This window comes from Narcine bancroftii, chromosome 1, assembly GCF_036971445.1.
Source record: "Narcine bancroftii isolate sNarBan1 chromosome 1, sNarBan1.hap1, whole genome shotgun sequence".
Classification (NCBI taxonomy): domain Eukaryota; kingdom Metazoa; phylum Chordata; class Chondrichthyes; order Torpediniformes; family Narcinidae; genus Narcine; species Narcine bancroftii.
In genome coordinates this window covers 421,075,166-421,093,949 of record NC_091469.1, presented here as the reverse complement: position 1 = coordinate 421,093,949, position 18,784 = coordinate 421,075,166, and the positions used below count along the sequence as shown (strand labels likewise).

The 18,784-nt window shown below is 37.9% G+C and overlaps 1 protein-coding gene across 2 annotated transcripts in view; it reads right to left on the bottom strand.

Moving 5' to 3' along the window:
- Window positions 1–1,802: 1,802 nt before the first annotated feature.
- Window positions 1,803–18,784, bottom strand: part of LOC138751599 (3-hydroxyisobutyrate dehydrogenase, mitochondrial-like) — a 126,399-nt gene continuing 109,417 nt past the window's right edge. The window contains exons 7-9 of one of the 2 annotated variants that reach the window (XM_069914113.1): window positions 16,954–17,110; window positions 15,509–15,572; window positions 2,282–2,422 (exon numbers count right to left, since the gene is read on the bottom strand). In XM_069914113.1, coding sequence (XP_069770214.1) covers window positions 2,385–2,422; window positions 15,509–15,572; window positions 16,954–17,110 — 259 coding nt within the window. In that variant the 3' untranslated portion in view covers window positions 2,282–2,384. Of the gene's footprint in view, window positions 2,423–15,508; window positions 15,573–16,953; window positions 17,111–18,784 lie in introns of both variants that reach the window. The other variant, XM_069914112.1, reaches the window with a different exon arrangement.

Below are 18,784 nucleotides of genomic sequence, written 5' to 3'. Positions count from 1 at the left end.
GACTGAGGAATTCACACTGAGACACACAGACTCTAAACCAGGAATAAAAATTAAATGGAATTGAACTTAAGATGAGACAAAGATTAATTTAAGGGAGAGGAAAGTTGTTTTAAAAAAAGTAAAAATTGAAAGAAAATGTGCAAGATTATATTCCAAATAACTTCCAACTTGTAAAATTACGCTTTTTTGCATGAATAGGCTTGCTTGGCAGTAATTAAAATTTAACGCACTGTCACAAATTCAGTAACACATGAAAGCACGAGGCCTAACTATTTCTGACATGTTAAATGGATAATGGGTATGTAAGCACAGCACAGGAAAAAAGAGAAGTTGCTTCATCAATTTGCAAGGTAGTGCATGAGGTGAGAGAGAAATGTTTGGATTTCTGCATTAACTGTACAGTTATCAACTCTAGAAGCTGATGTTCAATATTTTTCTGTAATAAGTGAGTGTCAATTACCATTGTCAGTATTCAAAATGCAAAATCCATACCATTAGATGGGCAATTAATGAGGTAGTAAATGATCTTCTGGAGGTACAGTTGCAATTCAGTTATGAATGTGATTGAATAGTTCACACACTTTTTCCCGGTCAGTTTTGGCATATGTATTTGTCAAAAGGTGAATAAAATACAAATTAATGTAATCATTTAGATCAAACTGCTCTCTGTAAATCTTTCCACATTATTCGGTGTTATCTGACAATGATCCTCAGAGCTTATTTCCATTAAACAATGGTTTCTATTGTGAGAGACCACGTACTTCACTGGATCCTTGTATGAAAAAAATGGTACTGGTACTTTAGCTTAATTTTTAAGACATCTACATGTTTGAACCTGCTTTACACAATTGCATTAAATTCTGAACTTCCTTTATGGTAATATACACACAAATTTCAGTTTGTTTTCGTAAGCCATTTGGAAATTGATCTGCTTGTTGATAGCTTTGTTAAATGGTTTTCCATGATCAGATTGGCCTGGTTCTAAAATTATTTGTTTTCATGAGTAAATAGCTGAAAACAATATAAAAACATTTTTGCACTGACATTCTCCATGATCAGCATGTAAAAGAACTGATGATTTTAATAGTATATTTTATATCAAAAAATTGGATAATTTTTAAGCATTAATTTTAGATAAGATGCTGCATTTATAGAAAATGTTTGAAGAATAGAGAAAAAAAAGAATGAAACTGGAAGATCAATTCAACTCCTTAATAAAAGTTTCATTCTTGGAATAGAATACTTGCAAAGATCAAGACTGCCCAAAACTAATTTTGTGAACAATGCGTAGAGAAGATTAAAAAATATCAAATTCATCAGTCTCAACTGTCCTTTCATATCTCAATTCAATGATAAATTCACTTCAATCGCCTATTTGAAGTAGTAAATTGTTTATAACTCAATTATAAATATTTGGCTTTTGTTCCTTATATATGCCTCAAAAAACACTTCTAAGAGTGCACCCCCCCCCCCACCCTGACTCAAAAGGAACAAACCTCTTCAATATCAGTTGGTAATGAGACAAGGTATTTTTGTACTCCATTCTCCAAAGTAATTCGAAAGATGGGGTGAAGGTCATTTGTCTTTAATACTGTAGTTGTAAAGATTATATAAAAGCTGATAATGGGCAGCCTCAACCCAGTGAGCCAATAAACTTGTATCTAAACATAAAACTATCATGAATGTTCAAATTAAGCAGATCAAGGTTCCTGAATGGCACCAAAGAAGAACACTATTGATTGAACCCATAATTTGATTAATAGAATTTTATTTAAATTTATTATCACATTTTGATTTAAGATTTAAAGAAAAATAATAATTACCTTGAATTTATAATATGTAATTGACTTTGATTTATATATGATCCAGGAAAACAAAAATCAAAGTTAAAATAAAAATTGTTAACATCAATACAGGGTGAAGTGACAATGAAACTCACAAAACATAAAATAAAAAGTTAATTCCTTGCTTTTCACTACAAATCAAAAACCTATATAATATGTAACAGGCTCATACCTCAAAGTTTCCTGGTCATCTTGTTTGTAATGCAGTTTCAAATGCTTTTATTATCAATCCACAGTTAAATTAGTGATCTCTGGGTGCAAAATAGCAAAACTGATCTCCAGGAAAGTACATTGGGATCATGATTTGTAACTACAGAATTATTCTGTCTTTTGTATGTTAGGAACTGAAGTAACTTGACCATTCACTGACAAATTCTCAAGACTACATTTTCTGAAATGCATTTTGATGATGGTCTGCTTTATACATTTTCATCTTCACGCAGGAACTGAAACACTGAAGAGAAATCTTTCTGGGTGTAGCCTCGTGCACACATCATCCTATAAATCTGATGAGACAATGATCCCAATAGTGCAGGGGTTTTAGTGTTTGTAGCAGAGTTTTGTGCTAATCCAAGATCCTAAACAGAAGAAAATGGTAGTTAAAAAGTGACATACTAACTCCTCCTTTAGAAATACTATGGCTCTTCAGATGATCATTTGCTATCAATTACAGTTCAACTCCAATTATCTGAAATGGTTGGGACTGGGCCTATGTCAGATAAATGGTGTTTTAGGAGAACTGGTCATTTTTTAAAAACAGCCCAGTAGCAACAGCAAATCACTTGTATCAATGTTTAAGCAACAAGAAACAAGAGAAAGCTTTATAAGCATTAAAATAATATTTAATTCTCACCCAAAAAAATGCTGGCCACAATGCTGCAGCCAATCATTGAAACCTTCCAACCACCGATCACTGAGACTGACCAACCGCTGTCGCTGATCCCCGGGGAGGCTTCCCAGGCCGATAGAACACTCACTGGTGAGTCAATGGGCTCCTGCCTCCCCGGTCACTGGAGCACCCGACTCCTGAGTCACGACTCAAAATCCTTCCCTAAGCCTACCGCACACGCACACCAGGGAGTCAGTCTGGTGTGTATGTGTAGTGGGCTAAGGGGAGGGTTCGGCATTGGAAGCTCTGTTATGCTGAGAAGGGAGGGAGGGAAGGGGTGAGGAGAGAGGCGGAAACACCACTGAGACCAAAGGCCTACTCCTGCCCGTGAGGCCGCTCTCCTTGATGACGCCAGGACAAGGGATTCTTCCGACCACTTGCGGCTGGGAGACAGTGGCACGCAGTTTGAGAGGGAAAGTTGGAGAGAAAAGTCAATAGGGGAAGGTAAAGAAATGGAAAGAGAGAAAGGAGGACAACCTGAAATGAGGAGAATCGTCATTCTAATTTCAGGTCGAGTGATTTTTTTTCAACCTGTGAGGTCAGTTTTGCTCCGAAAATAATTCAGATAAATGAGGATTTCTGATTTGTTTTGGATAAATTTCCAAAATTTTAATAAAATTGATAAATGAGGATTTTGGAGAATCCGATTTTGGATAATCAGAGTTGTATGTATTACAATAAATTCCTCATTCATTCTAGCCTTTCATTCCTCAATTAGGTGTCCCAGACAAGTTATGTTTAAAATCACAAACCAAGTTACTGACAAAATGATCAGGTTGATTTTCTATTTGCCTGATATAAAGATCACACACTTAGAAAGATGGGGTACATGCCTCACACAAACACAGATTTTATTTCTTGTCATACTTTAAAATCTATCCCCAGTATTTAGTTGTTGCCCATGATTTCACTTATGTCCATGTCACTTATTTTGAGATTCCCACCTATAGTTTTACCACTCTCTTTACCTTCATTTTGTTGTCATATTTGAGGGTTCATGTATATTCTGAAGATACAAAAAAAAACCGCAAACATCTTTTGCTTTTATTTTAGTTCTTTATAAGAAATTATGTCTCAGCTCTGATATCAGAGAGCAGCATGCATACATTCCTAGAAATGGTGTGATAACATGATGGAATTTTGAAGCATTATTCAAACAAGGGAAGAGATGACATTCTTGTACATGCCTCAGTAAACAAGTTGATAATGACATGGAACTCAGACTTCATTCTGAGCATATTCAACCATTGACTACATATTGTGGCTCAATAGCTGAAACTGGGATGATCTCAGTTCTGGAGTGGTGATAGTGTAGGAAGAACTGACAAATTCTTTTAAACTGCAAAATGAATGTCCCCTACCAATCTGTTCCCACTATTCAGCACTGCAACTGCCAATAAAGACCCAGAAAAATATGGACTGTTTCTCTTATCTTGGGTGCCATCTCTAAGCAAAGCCAGGCATCTTTCTGAATAAAAAATCATTTAAAGTTCCTGTTTGGTGAGCATTAGTATTCCCACCCCTCTTTTCCACGTCAGGGACATGAACTTCTTACAGTAGCCATCTTGAGACCTGGAAAGATACCATCAACGATGTACCTATAGTGACTTATTGGATTTAAGATCCATCTCAATGGGCTGGGATTAAGAATAATTGGGAATGTGATTTGAATATAACATTTTCAGATGAAGATTGGTCCTCTACTCTTAGCTTGATTAATGATTCCTCATTTTGTGCAAGCCATTGTTTATTACAGTTTAAGGTAGTTGTTAGGTCTGCTTTGTTCATGAATGAGTGAGACAAACACCAGACTGAGTCGAAATCAGGGTTCTTTGTTCTTTATTACCGGATTGTAACACTTGCGACTAACAATGTTAGTCGGAGAATGCATTCTGCCGTTATCAGCAAAATGGTGATTTTTTATACCCTTGGATACATGCTTAGAACATCATCATATCATTACTTGTCCAATGACTAAAACTGTTGCTATCCTTTCCCTGCTAGCTTCCTGCCTCTCAATCCATCAATGTCTCTCTTATCTTGTAAGTACAAGGATGCATTCACATCTTGTTACAGCCCTGCCCAGGGTAACTCCTTACACATTCCCATCTCATGATGTTTTACCTAACAGGAGTACAAGGACACCTCCCCTTCTTGTTACAGCCCTGCACAGGGTAACTCCTTACACATTCCCATCTCATGATGTTTTACCTTACATAGTACATAGAATACATATGTCCAAACACAAATTATCTTGTTTTTATGCAGATGTTGATCCATTATGTAAAATTTTTTATGCTTTGGGAGTGCTCCAATTTAGGAAGATTTTGGGAAAACATTTTTCAAATTTTATCAACGATTTTCAAGATCAATGTAGAACCATGCCCTTCAATTGCCTTGTTTGTTTTCTCTCGTGAACCAGATATACCTCTGTGTCTTTCCCAGGAGAAAGTTTTATTATGTTAATAGACAGATGAGCAATTTTAATGAAAGGGAAAGATGACTCTTGAACTACTCATACACAATGGTTACATGATGTGATGCTCCATTTAAGCTTGGAGAAAATTATATACAACATCATAGATAGAAAGTTTCAATTTGAAACGATGTGGGACCCATTCATAGAATTTTATCATGAGTGGAAGGTCAAAGAAGTTTGGATGCTCTGGTGATTACCTGTCTAGTTTCTGAAGGTTACTATTTGATCCATATCTTTACATCCTTTTCTACAAGGTAACTTGATTAGAGGGAGAGGATAGATTAGATTCAGTTTTAAGTTTTTTGTTTTTTTTAGATTAACTTGTTAATATGGGTTTAATTATGTTTGTCATAGATCATATCATTACATTAGACAGAATTTACCCTTTGTTTAGAACAAGGGATTGTCTAATGTAGTTTACTTGGTTTCTATCCAGAATTATTTTGAAGAAATATTTTTAAATAAACAAATATGGATAGGTTTTTGATTTACATTTATATTAATTTGTGATATGTATGATATAACCATATAATTCTTACAGCACAGAAACAGGCCAGCTCAGCCCTTCTAGTCAAACACTTTCTCTCACCTAGTCCCATTGACCTGCACGGTGTCCATAACCCTCAACATCTCTCTCATCTATATACCTATCCAACTTTTCCTTAAATATTAAAATTAAACCCGCATCTACCACTTCAGCCAGAAGCTCATTCCACACTCTCACCGCCTTCTGAATGAAGAAATTCCCCTTCATGTTTCCCCTAAACTTCCCCCCTTCAATCTCAATTCATATCTCCTCCACTCTCAATGGAAAAAGCCTGTCCACATTGACTCTATTTGTCCCCCTCATAATTTTAAATACCTCTATCAAGTCACCTCTCAATCTTCTACACTCCAGGTAACAAAGTCCCAGCCTGCTCAACCTTTCCCTGTAACTCAAACCCTGAAACCCCTGCAACATTCTTATAAATATTCTCTGCACTCTCTCTATTTTGTTTATATCCTTCCTAGAATTCGGCAACCAAAACTGCACACAATATTCCAAGTTTGGCCTCACCAATGCCTTATACAACTTCAATGTGACATCCCAACTCCTGAATTCAATACTCTGATTTATGAAGGCCAACATATTAAATGCTTTCTTCACCCTAACTACATGTGACTCAACTTTCAGGGAATTATGTACCAAGATTCCTAAATCCCTTTGTTCTACTGCACACCTCAATTGTCTACCATTTAACATGTATGACATTTGCTGATTAGCCCTACCAAAATGTAGCACCTCCATCTGCCATCTTTCAGCCCACCCTTCTAACTGTCCTATATCCCAGTACAAGCTTTGATAACACTTTTTCACTGTCCACAACACCACCAATCTTCGTATCATCTGCATATTTACTAATCCAATTTACCACCCTATCATCTAGATCATTAACATATATGACACAGAACAATAGACCCAGTACTGTTTCCTGAGACACTCCTCTAGTCATTGGCTTCCAATTTGACAAACAAATTTCCACCACTACTCTCTGACATCTCGCATCCAACCATTGTTGAATCCATTTCACAAATTCAACATTAATATCTAATGCTTGAACTTCCTAACCTCTTATGTGGAACCTTGTCAAAGGTTTTACTAAAGTCCATATAGACAACATCCGCAGCCTTCCCCTCGTCAACCTTCTTAGTAACCTCCTCGAAAAACACTAAGATTTGTTAAACATGATCTACCATGTGCAAAACCATGTTGACTACTCCTAATCAATCTTTCCAAATAACTGTATATACCATCTTGAAGAACACTCTCCATTAATTTACCCACCATGAAGTCAGACTCACAGGTCTATAATTACCAAGTTTACTTTTGGAGCCTTTTTTTAAACAGCATAATAACATAAGCTACCCTCCAATCCTCCAGCATTTCCCCCGTGGCCAGTGATATTTTAAATATTTCTGTCAGAGCCCCCACTATTTGTACACAAACCTCTCTCAGAGTTCCAGAGAATATCTTGTCAGGACCCAGAGATTTATCCATCTACATTCTTTTTAAAATAGCCAGTACTAATTAATCTGTATATTATCCAGGGCCTCACTACCAGATTTCCTTACTTCACCTGGCTCAATATTAATTTCCTTAGTGAATACTGAAGAAAAAAAAATCATTTAAAATTTCCCCCATCTCTTCTGACTTCTCACATAGCTTAACCCTCTGATCCTCAAAGGGCCCAATTTTATCCCTCACTATTCTTTTACTTTTAATGTACCCACATTTGGATTTATTTTTACTTGCCTGCCAAAGCAACGTCATATCTCCTTTTAGTCTTTCTAATTTCTTTCTTAAGTTTTTTTTAACATTCCTTATATTTCCTCAAGCGCCTCATCTACTCCGTGTTGTCTATATCTGTTGCACACCATCCCTCTTCCTCCGAGCCAAATTACCAATATCTCTGAAAACCGAGGCTCCCTATATTTTCTAACCTTTCTTTAAATCCTCACAGGGTCATACCGACTCTGTGCTCACAAAATTTCCCCTTTAAATATTTTCCATTTACTTGTTACATCCTTCCCTGAAAATAAGTGATCCCAATCCACACCCTCTAAATCCTTTCACGTCTCCTCGAAATTTGCCTTATTCCAATCAAGAATCTCAACCTTAGGCCCAACCCTATCCCTCTCCAGAATTCATCTAAAACTGATAGTATTATGATCACTAGACCCAAAGTATTCCCCAACACAAACCACTGTCACCTGACCTATCTCACTCCCTAATAGGAGATCCAATACTATCCCCTCTCTAGTCACTTCTTTTATGTATTGATTTAGAAACCTTTCCTAAACACATTTGACAAACTCCAACCCATCAAGCCCTTTTACAGTATGGGTGTCCCAGTCAATGTGTGGAAAGTTAAAATCTCCTATTTTCACCACTTTATGTATATTACACATATATGTTATCTCCTTACAAATTTGCTCCTCTAAATCCCTCAGCCCATTAGGTGATCTATAATACACTCTCATTAGAGTTTTCATGCCTTTCCCGTTCCTCAATTCCACCTAAATAGCCTCACTGGATGAGCCCTCCAATTTATCCTGCAATAGTACCGCTGTAATATTTTCTCTAACAAGCAATGCGATTCCTCTATCTTTTACCCCCCACCCCCATTCTATCACACCTAAAACAATGGAATCCTGAATATTTAGCTGCCAATCATGCCTCTCCTGCAACCAAGGTTCAGTGATGGCTACACTATCATATTTCCATGTGTCAATCCATGATCTAAGCTCATCCTCATTTCTTACAATGCTCCTTGCATTGAAATATATACACTTGAGAGAATGTCCCCCACATTCACTCTTTTGATTACCATCTACTTTTACCACCCCCATCCTCTCCTTCATTAACTTTAACATTCTGGTTCCTCTCTCCCTTCAAATCTAGGTGTTCTTCTCCCCTAATCTCTGCTATCCATCCCCAAGCCAAACTAATTTAACCCCTCCCCAACAGATCTAACAACCTGCCTGCCAGGATATTAGTCCCCCTGCAGTTCAAGTGCAGCCCATCCTTTTTGTACAGGTCAGACCTTCCCCAGAAGAGATCCCAATGATTCATAAATGTGAACCCCTGCCCCCTGCACCAACTCTTTAGCCACGTATTCATCCACCACATCTTCCTATTCCTACCCTCTCTAGCGCATGGCACAGGCAGCAATCCCAAGATTATCATCCTTGAGGTCCTGCTGTTTAACTTCTTTCCCTACTCCCTATATTCTTTCTTCAGGACCTTATCCCCACTTCTATCTATTTCATTGGTCCCCATGTGGATGACGACATTGCCCTCCCCCTCCAGAATGATGTGTACTCCATCAGAGACATCCCTGATCCTGGCATCTGGGAGGCAACATACCAACTGGGTGCCACAATCTCATCCAGCAAACCTCCTATCTGCTCCTCTAACCAACGAGTCCCCAATAACAAGAGCTCTCCTCTTTTCCTCCCATTCCCTTCTGAGCCGAGAGACCAGCCCCTGTGCCAGAGACCTGACCACCATAACTTGTCCCTAGTAGGCTGTTTCCACCCCCACCCCCCCCCCCCCACCCACAGTATCTAAAACAGTATACTTATTATTGAGGGGAACAGCCAAAGGTACTCTGCACTGTCTCACCCCTCCTTCCCTTTCCTCACAGCACCCAGTTAGCTGATTCCTGTCTGTTTGAGGTGACTGTCTCCATGTAATTCCTATCTATGATTGCCTCTCCTTCCCTTATGATCTGAACCCCATCCAGTTGCAACTCTGGTTCCCTAACACAATCACCCAGGAGTTGCATCTGGATGTACCTTTTGCAGGTGGAGTCATCAGGAACATTTGTGCTGTCCCTGACCTCCCATATCCTGCAATCGGAGCACAGGACTACCCCAAATGCCTCCAAAACTACCCCAACCTACTCTTAAATTAAATTAGATTAATTAAAATAAACTTACCAACCTTACTTCACTAAACTTATCAACCTTACTTCACTGGGAGCACTTCCTCAGCCTCTGCTCGCTGAAGCCTCTCAAGCCAAAGCCTTGAAGTCCCACTCCTTCACTATGCCAATCACTGGGCCGCTCTTTACTGGCCACTTCTTTACCTAACTCACCCTTTATTGGTCCTTGCCGATGAACTCAATTACCCAATTACTCAATTGGAAAGGCCAAAGTCCTGATCCCGTGCCCTTCTTAATCTCTCCTAAAATCTACTTACCAACACAGCGCACTCGACTCACCTCCAATTCTGTCTCTCCTCCGGCTGTTATTTGTTATATTAGAATACTTTGTATGAGGATTTATGTTAAACTCAATTAAAATATTTTAAAAAGAAAAAAAATCCTCCAAGTCACTGGAAGACCAAATGTACAGAGCAGTATCTCTGGCAGCGAAAGCCTAATTACATTTTGTTGGTTCTGATAAAGCATTCATATTCCCAACACTAAAATCCCAAAACAGACTCTATCGGCAGTTACATTACAGCAGTAAATTACTATATTAACAGAGGAAAATATTCATAGATCTTCTCAAAGTTTCCTTGAAAATATGGAAGAAAATCCAGCATAGATTAAAAGAGAAATTGATAAAATAGGAGAGTGGAAATCAGAAGATTTTATATATCAATGGAAAGTGGTTATTATCTGGGGAAAGAGAAGCACCCTTGCTGAAGCATTTGATTAATATTTGGAAAAAAGTAAATGATGAAATTGGAATGAGGAGGGCTGTCCAGTCTAAAATGCCTTTGATGCAAAACTGACATTCCATTCTCAATGGGTAATCAATCTTTAAATAGTTAGTTTCAGAAAGGAATTAGATATAGAGAAGATTGCTTTTTAGGAAGAAGTTTAATGACATTGGTCATTTGAAAAATAAATATGGGATACAAAATAATATCTTTTTTTGTTACTATCAACTACAAGCTTATTTAAGAGATAAATTGGGTCTCACAGTCTCATTACTGAAATGTAGAAATATTGATACGTAGCAGAGTTACATCGGGATAGTATGACAGTTAGATGTAAGTTAGTTCAATATAATTTAATGTTAGATTAATAGATTAGAATATAATTTAATGTCACAGTTTGGCGGGCAGCAGCCTCCTTTGAAGAAGACCGCAGAGCCCACCTCACTGACAAAAGGCAAAGGAGGAAAAACCCAACACCCAACCCCAACCAACCAATTTTCCCTTGCAACCGCTGCAATCGTGTCTGCCTGTCCCGCATCGGACTGGTCAGCCACAAACGAGCCTGCAGCTGACGTGGACTTTTTACCCCCTCCATAAATCTTCGTCCGCGAAGCCAAGCCAAAGAAAAGAATGTTAGATTAATATAATTTTTTATATCAACTATATCTTACTCCACAAAGCTAAACAAATTGAAATCAGATTTATCTGATCAGTGTTTTAGATGTGGTCAGGAGGTAGGTACTTTTTTACATTCCACTTGGTCTTGAGACCTTTTTGGTCAATTTTAGTGATTTATTTAGAATGGGTTATGGGAATTAAATTTCCACAAACTTCAATGTTATTTTTAATAGATAATAATGAGGGGATAAGACCAAAATTGAAACTATCTACATATAAAAAACAATTTTTTAAAGATTGCCTTCGCAAGAAAATGTATAGCTGTGACAAGGAAATCAGATACCCACTTGCGTATAGAACGTTGGAATGTAGGACTGCAAAATTGTGTTACTTTGGAAAAGATCACTTATAATTTGGGAAATACGTATGGTGTATTTTTGAAAACTTGGCACCGTACTTAAGAATTGAGGGAATTAATTTATGGACCTTTTCCTTAAGCCTTGAACTTTGTTAACCTCCTTGAAAGTAATGAGCTATAAGTGATTAACTCCATGTGGTGAGGGGGAACCTATGGCAACCAAGTTTCTACTCTAGTTTCTTATTTTTCTTTTCTCATGTTTTCTTTTTTTTCCCCCTTTTTTCTCTTGGGGTTAGTTTGGTGGGGGGAGGGGGTTGGGGCTGATATAATCCTGTAATAGATTTTATATTAATATTTGATTGTTATATTTTGTACTTGGATATTATTACATGTATGGAAAACTTTTAAATAAAATTTTCCCCAAAAAAAATATGGAAAATGCATGCCAACCTATGGGAATTCCTAGTCCATGGGAACTACAGATAGCTTGGAATATTCACAATGCCATTGAGAATATTGCATATATTCATTTTGAGGAGAAGTGTAAATGAGGGGGGAGCACACGACCTCTCAAACTATGCTTCTGCTCAGTCTGTGGCAGTTTATCTGGGTTCAGTTTTATAGAAAATACTGAAATTTATTACATAGGAACTTAGAAAGGAATGATAAGATTGGGCACTGTCAACATGAATTTATGATAGGAAAATTATGTTTGACAAATCTGTTCAAAGTATTTGATGTTATAAATCACAGAATAACCATGGACAAAACAGCAGGTGTAGTGTATTTAGATTTTCTAAAGGGGTTTGGTAAATATGTCACACAAGCTATTATTAGTATAACATTATTTCAGCTCCAGCAACCTGGATTCAAATCCAGTACTGACTTTAAGGAGTTTGTACGCTCTCCCTGTGTCTGCGTGGATGTCCTCCTGGTGCTCCGGTTTCCATATGTTTTGTTTGGAAATTGTAGTAATATACTGCTGTGGATGGAGATTAGTTAATTGACCAAAAAAAGAGTTTGAATAAAAGACTTTCTTTCGGCTGTGAGATGATGACCAGAGGGATCATGGGCTCCAGTTGTTCAAAATCTATGTTATTGATTTATATAAGGGGATAAAGTGCAATATATCTAGCTTTCCTGATGCTATTAAATTGTGTGGCACTATGGCCTCTGAGAAGAATGCAGAGAGGCTTTAAGGGGACATACTCAGGATAAGTGAATGGTAGATGAATTATAATGTGTGAAAAATATGAGCTCATTTGGAAGAAAAGAAATAGAAACACAGTATATTTTTTTCAATGACAAGAGATTGAGGGTGTTCAAAAGCAGAGGTGTCTTAGTACATGCTTCATTAAAGTTTACATGCACGTAAAGCAAGCAATTAAAATGGGAAATAGAACATTGCAAGAGGATTTGAATTCAAGTCTTTAGATGACTTGCTCAAATATTTGGAGCTCCAGTGAGACCAGATCTGGAATTCTGTGTAAATGTTTGGTCTCTCTATCTATAAATCTGTGAAAGTGGAAGTGGTGCTTTGGCCCTTCAGATGGATGGCTGGGATGATGGGATTTGCATATTATTAGGCTAAGCCAACTGGACCAGTTATTTCCTGAATTTTAATTTATATACCAAATTCTTAAATGGCTTGACAAGATAGATGCTATTGATATGACCAATGGGTGGGTATCTAGAATCGGGTCATAGACTCAATAAAGTGGATGGCTCATCAAGACAGGGATAATGAGAAATTTGTTTGCCAAGATGGTAATTAATATTTTGAATTCTTTACCAACGATGGCTATTAGGCTGTCACTGAATATATTCAAGACAGAGATGGATTGATTTTTGAGATATTATTAGATTATGCAAGAAAGTGGTGGAGAAACTGTGGTCTATTTGGACTTCATTAAGGACTTTGATAAGATCTCACGTGGAAAGTTTGTCGAAAAGGTTGGAATGCAAATTTGACAATAATTGGAATGGGGGGGGGGGGGAATATTAGAATGGTACTTTTGTATTGGAAGTTTGAGACCAGCAGTGTATTACAGGGATCAGTGCTGGTACCCTTGCTCTTTGCTTTTACACGAGCAACTTTCATGTGAAAAAAGGAGTAATGATTAATGCTTGTAGATAACACTTAGTGGCCCTTATGTGGCTAATAGTGTTTAGGACAGACTGAGTCTACGGAATGATGTTGATCAGCTGGTAAATTGGGTAGGGATATGGCAGATGGAATTTAATCCTGTTGTATGGAGAGATACATTGGGAGGACAGGATTTTCATAGGACAGGAAACAGTATGAATGGTGGGGCCTTGGTGAAAAGGAACCTCAGTGTACATGTCCAAAGATATCTGAAAGTCACAGGATAGATAGATTAGGCATTGAAGGGATATGTAATTCTTGCCTTCTTAGCTCGGGAACTAGAACTGGAGGTCCGAGGTACAACTCCATAAAACCTTGAAAAGGTTGAAAGTCAAAATACTATGCAATTCTGATCACCACACTCACTCTTCGATGGGGGTAGGTGTACCATCCTGGGCACAAATTGACCTGCATGTGCTAGGTGACAAGGTGGCAGAAGACTTTATTTATAAATGAGACGTCAAATTGTTATTTGGAAAAACAGGCAGCCCCATACTAAATCAAATAACCTCCATTTGGAATAAAATTAACCAATATGTAGGAATCAAAGTGGGGCTGTCCCCAAAAACACCCCGACTCCAAATAGATTAATACCATTGATGGTGGGTAACAAGATCTTGGACACCTGGTGTCGTAATGGCGTCAGGTGTGTAGAGGACTGTTATGAGCGGGAGCAGTTAATGTCGTTTGAACAACTTAGGAACAAGTATGATTTATCAAATAAGACATTCCACTGCTACCTTCAGATAATCTTATTTCTACAGGACAAATTAGGTATAACTGTGGCCAAGTACTGGAAAAAATCATAGGTAAAGAATTCTTACAGGACCCAGTGTGCAGGAACATAGAGACCCTGATTTGAAGGGGGAACACATGGAAGTTCACCTGAGCAATGCATTTCTTACTCCAAGTGGAAGGACCTAAACCAGGCCATGTGGGAGTCGGACTTAGGAATTACGATTGATGAGCGGTTCCGACTTATGTCGGACCAGCACGGCGACAATCGTTAATACGTGGTACAGGCTAGTACAATACAATTTCTTACACCAGCTGAATCTGACACTACAAAAAGTGAACAGATCTAAATCAGAATGATCAGACTTATGATTCAGGTGTGGCATTGCGACCGGAACCTTTGTGCATGCAATTTGGACATGTACCAAGATGAGAACCTCCTGGGCGGAACTGGGCTAAGTACTGGAAAAAAATCATAGGTAAAGAATTCCCACAGGACCAAGAGCTGTATATAAGATTTTCAATGAGTGTGCCCAAATTTCAAATCCAATTCATAATGATCGCATTGGCAGTGGCCAGGAAATACATAACGGTTACTTAGAAGTCCGACTCCTCCTTGAGCATTGTGCGCTGGAATGCAGAAATGCAAAGCTGTGTTCCCCTGGAGAAAATTACTTTCAACTTAAGGAAAAAAATGCAATACTTTCTTGAAAATTTGACAACTATACCTAAATTCAATAGGAGCACAACTATAGTGTGGACCATCGTGCCTCACTGCCCTACCTTGCCTGTCTACCCCTCAACTGGCCGGGGGTGGAGGGGGGATCCCATCCCAACCAGAAAAATTCAAGAAAAAGAAAACAGTCTGAGCACTGGCTGCCACGACGTGACAAACCCATAAATCCCCAATGTATGTTTCATACCTTTGTTGTGAACGTCCTGAATGTTGTGTGTAACTGTAGTTGGTTACGTGTTAAGTGTTAAATATGGAGGGATAAGGGGGTGGCGGGAGGGAAGAGGATAGAAAAAGCTTAAACTACAGAAAATCTTGTATAGCATTGATAACTGTAAACTGTATTCAATGTTGATGTTGTCAACATTAATATTGATAAGATTGATAACTGTTTAAGTTTGGAAAATCACAAATAAATGATTCCAAAAAAATTTTGGTCACCACACCATAAAAAGGACACAATTACACTGGAGAAAGGTGCAGAGGAGATTCACCAGGATGTTGCCTGAGATGGAATGTATCAATTTGAGAGACTGGGCTTGGAGGCTGAAGGGAGACCTGATAAAAGTAATACAAATAGAAAATGATAATGAGGTTATTGACACTGTACAATGTACATATGGACTGAAATTTTTACTTGCTACAACTATAATAGTAAACTAATTGAATTTAAAGAGATAAATATTTACATTAGATAATAAATATTCATAGTATCCCCCATGCAAAAAAAGTGACATGCAATAGTGCAGACAGTCCTTCTCTGCTTTTGAAGCAGTCTATAATTAGTGTACCAAGGGGAGGTTCAAGAGACGCTAGCTATTGAAAAAAAAACCTGTTCTTCAACCTAGAGGTGTTAGTTTTCATGCTTCTGTACCTTCTGCCCTAAGGAAGCAGTCAGAATTACAAGAGGCAAAAATAGGTCAGACAGTAAGAAATTTATCCCTTGGCGGAGGTGGCTAAGGTCAGACTGCTTTAAAATGAGAAGTAAGAGGTTTAAAGAGGATCTGAGGAAGAATTTTCTTCATTCAAAGGGTGGATGCAATTTGCAACACCCTGAATGAGAAGATGGTAGATGCAAGCCCTCTCACAACATTTAAGTACCTGAAATGGCAAGACTATGGACTAAGTGCTGCTAACTGGGATGAGCATAGACTGGTACTTCATGGTTGGCATGAATCAAAGGTCTTGCTTTTTTGCTGCATGACTCTAGGACTTGAAAAGATCAGCCATAACCTCACTGAACAGTGCAGCGGTTGGGGATGGGGGAGGTGGTTTACCAATTACATACATTTGCTTCTATTTCTTATCTTCCAACATTGGCCTCATCAGTCACATTAGAGAATTGGAGTAGAGGCATGTCACCCTGAATCCCGAGAGACTGCCTGAGAAGATTAAGTACAGAGTGAGGACGTTCAGGCATTTCCCAGAATTGCAGCAAAAGAAATAGACTGAAAGATAAGTTGCTGAAACTGACACCCTTACTCAGAGCAGTCATGTGGTACAGACCAATCCAGAGGGCAGCAAAAAAGAAAAAAAAACCCTTCCACAACAAGAATAATTAGCATAGGTAGGAACTACCTCTGCTGCTTAACAAGATACCAGATGATGGAAACATATAAAATCACTTTTTTAAAGTAGCAAAGAGGCTTTTTTTTTCATAAGCAAGTGGTCAATGTCAGGAGGGCATCATCTATAAATAAGAGTGATTGGAAGGAAATGAGCTAATCTTATTGTGGATAGGATCTGATGGTCAATAATTAGCCTTCATGGTAATACAGTGCACCTCCATTCAGCTGGTTAAAGAAGGAGATATTGTAATCGGAACTGTGCATGCAGTTCGGCTGTCTTCTCTCAACAGACTGAATACTGGGTGGGGTTTGACAATCTAAATTTAAAAAAAAGAGCTCACCACTCCTTTATTTTTTAAAACCAAATCTACCTTTGCCATTAAGGATGTTGCAAATCCACCTTGATAATCATTGGAAGAAGGCACACCATCCATCACTCCTGGCACGGGGTTGTAAGTATCACTTGACCAGCATCGACCTGAGCTCATATTCAGAATTTTCACCAGAAGCTTCGGGTCAAGCCCCAGCCTGTCAAAAGTTGCAGATGAGTGGTTTTAAGGTCAAAGTTCAAGCAAGGTTGACCAGTTTTCTGCTGTTTGACCCCATAAAGCCGTTTGTTTCATTCTAGTCAGCGGCTTCCAAAATGATACTGCATTTATTTTGGATTTATGACATGACATTAAAGTGATTCTAACTCAGCCCAGCATATACAAATTGAACCAAGCTATTAAATACATGGTCAATAAACTTTAAAGAGACAGTACTCTCTATGGCTTGCACAGGCTGGATATAAATAGTTCAAAAGAATATGCACATAGCTTTCCATTTTTGTTTAATCTTTATTTCATAAACTCTAGAATCCACTCTTTAATGTCAATAAATATTTCTTCTACAATTTCTAGATGTGCCATACACAAATTCTCGTATCCATCCTTACTTCCTAATTCAATAAAAATTGTTACTCAAATTTATATGTTTGAAAAGTTAGTTTTGTTATTGCTGAAACTTTTGCCCCATGCCAAGCAGCACAGATAAAGAAATAAGGTCACTTTTTATGCATATCTCTGAAAAATTGAAGTTATATACATAGAAAATCATTCAAATTAGAAAACCTTGGTACGACAGCTGTTGAGCCAACTAAGATTTCAGTTGACATTGAAAACCTAACAGAATTCTACCATGGTGTGTTGTGTCGCTTGGCAACAAATACTTGGGAGAAAAGCCTGGTATATTTCAAGAGGCTAGAAGTAATAATATTTTTAAATAAAATTATAAAACCAAAATGTTATATTTTGGTTAAAAATAAACTTTCACTTTAAAACTAATTATATATACTTCAAATATGCAATACTGATAAACGGCATCTGCTGGAAACACCCAGTAGGTCAGTTCACATCTGGTGGAAAAATAACAGCCAAAGATTCAGGTAGAAGGCCCTTTGTCAGAACTGGGAAAGAGATAAAATTTACTTGAAAGCGCCAAATGAAAATGAAGTGGTCCTATTGGACAAAATGAATTTATTACTTTGCCAAGCTGATGGCAAGTGGAGGGGAGAGGTCTCCGATAGAATAAAGCCAGGGTTACCATGGGATGCAAATAAGGTAATCTGCTCATTAAGTGATTGGGAGCAGTTAGAGAGTAAGAACAAAAACAAAAGCAATAAACAACTCGCTGCAGGAACTCAAGGAATTGAGCAATATCAGTGGGAGAGAAAAAAAAGTCAATGTTTTGGGTTGAAACATTTCATCAAGACTGAGATAGACAGCCAATATTTCCAGCATTTAGTTAAAAAAAAAATCAAATGCAATTAATAACTTAATCATACTTTGTGGGCTGATTAACCTGTACTGTTCTGTATATAGCAACCTTACTTGTAATAGTATGGAAGGATAGTATAAGGAATCACACTGAGGCTTATTAGATGAAAGGTCAATTATTAAACATAATTATGTGGCATCAGGAAAAGCAAATGATCAAATCTCATACAAGAGTTTCAAACCTTTAAATGCGTTTTTCTGACTTACTAAATCAGCCTTCCCAAACAAAATATGGCTTCTCCTCCACTGCATCTCCTTTTTCCTGCACCTGCTCTCACCCTGCTTCCCCCAAAACTTCTAAAGTACTTTGCTGTGTGCAGTTCATGTATCAAAAGTACACAGGAGCGCAAATATGACTGTTTCTAGTAGATCATGAACTTTGTGC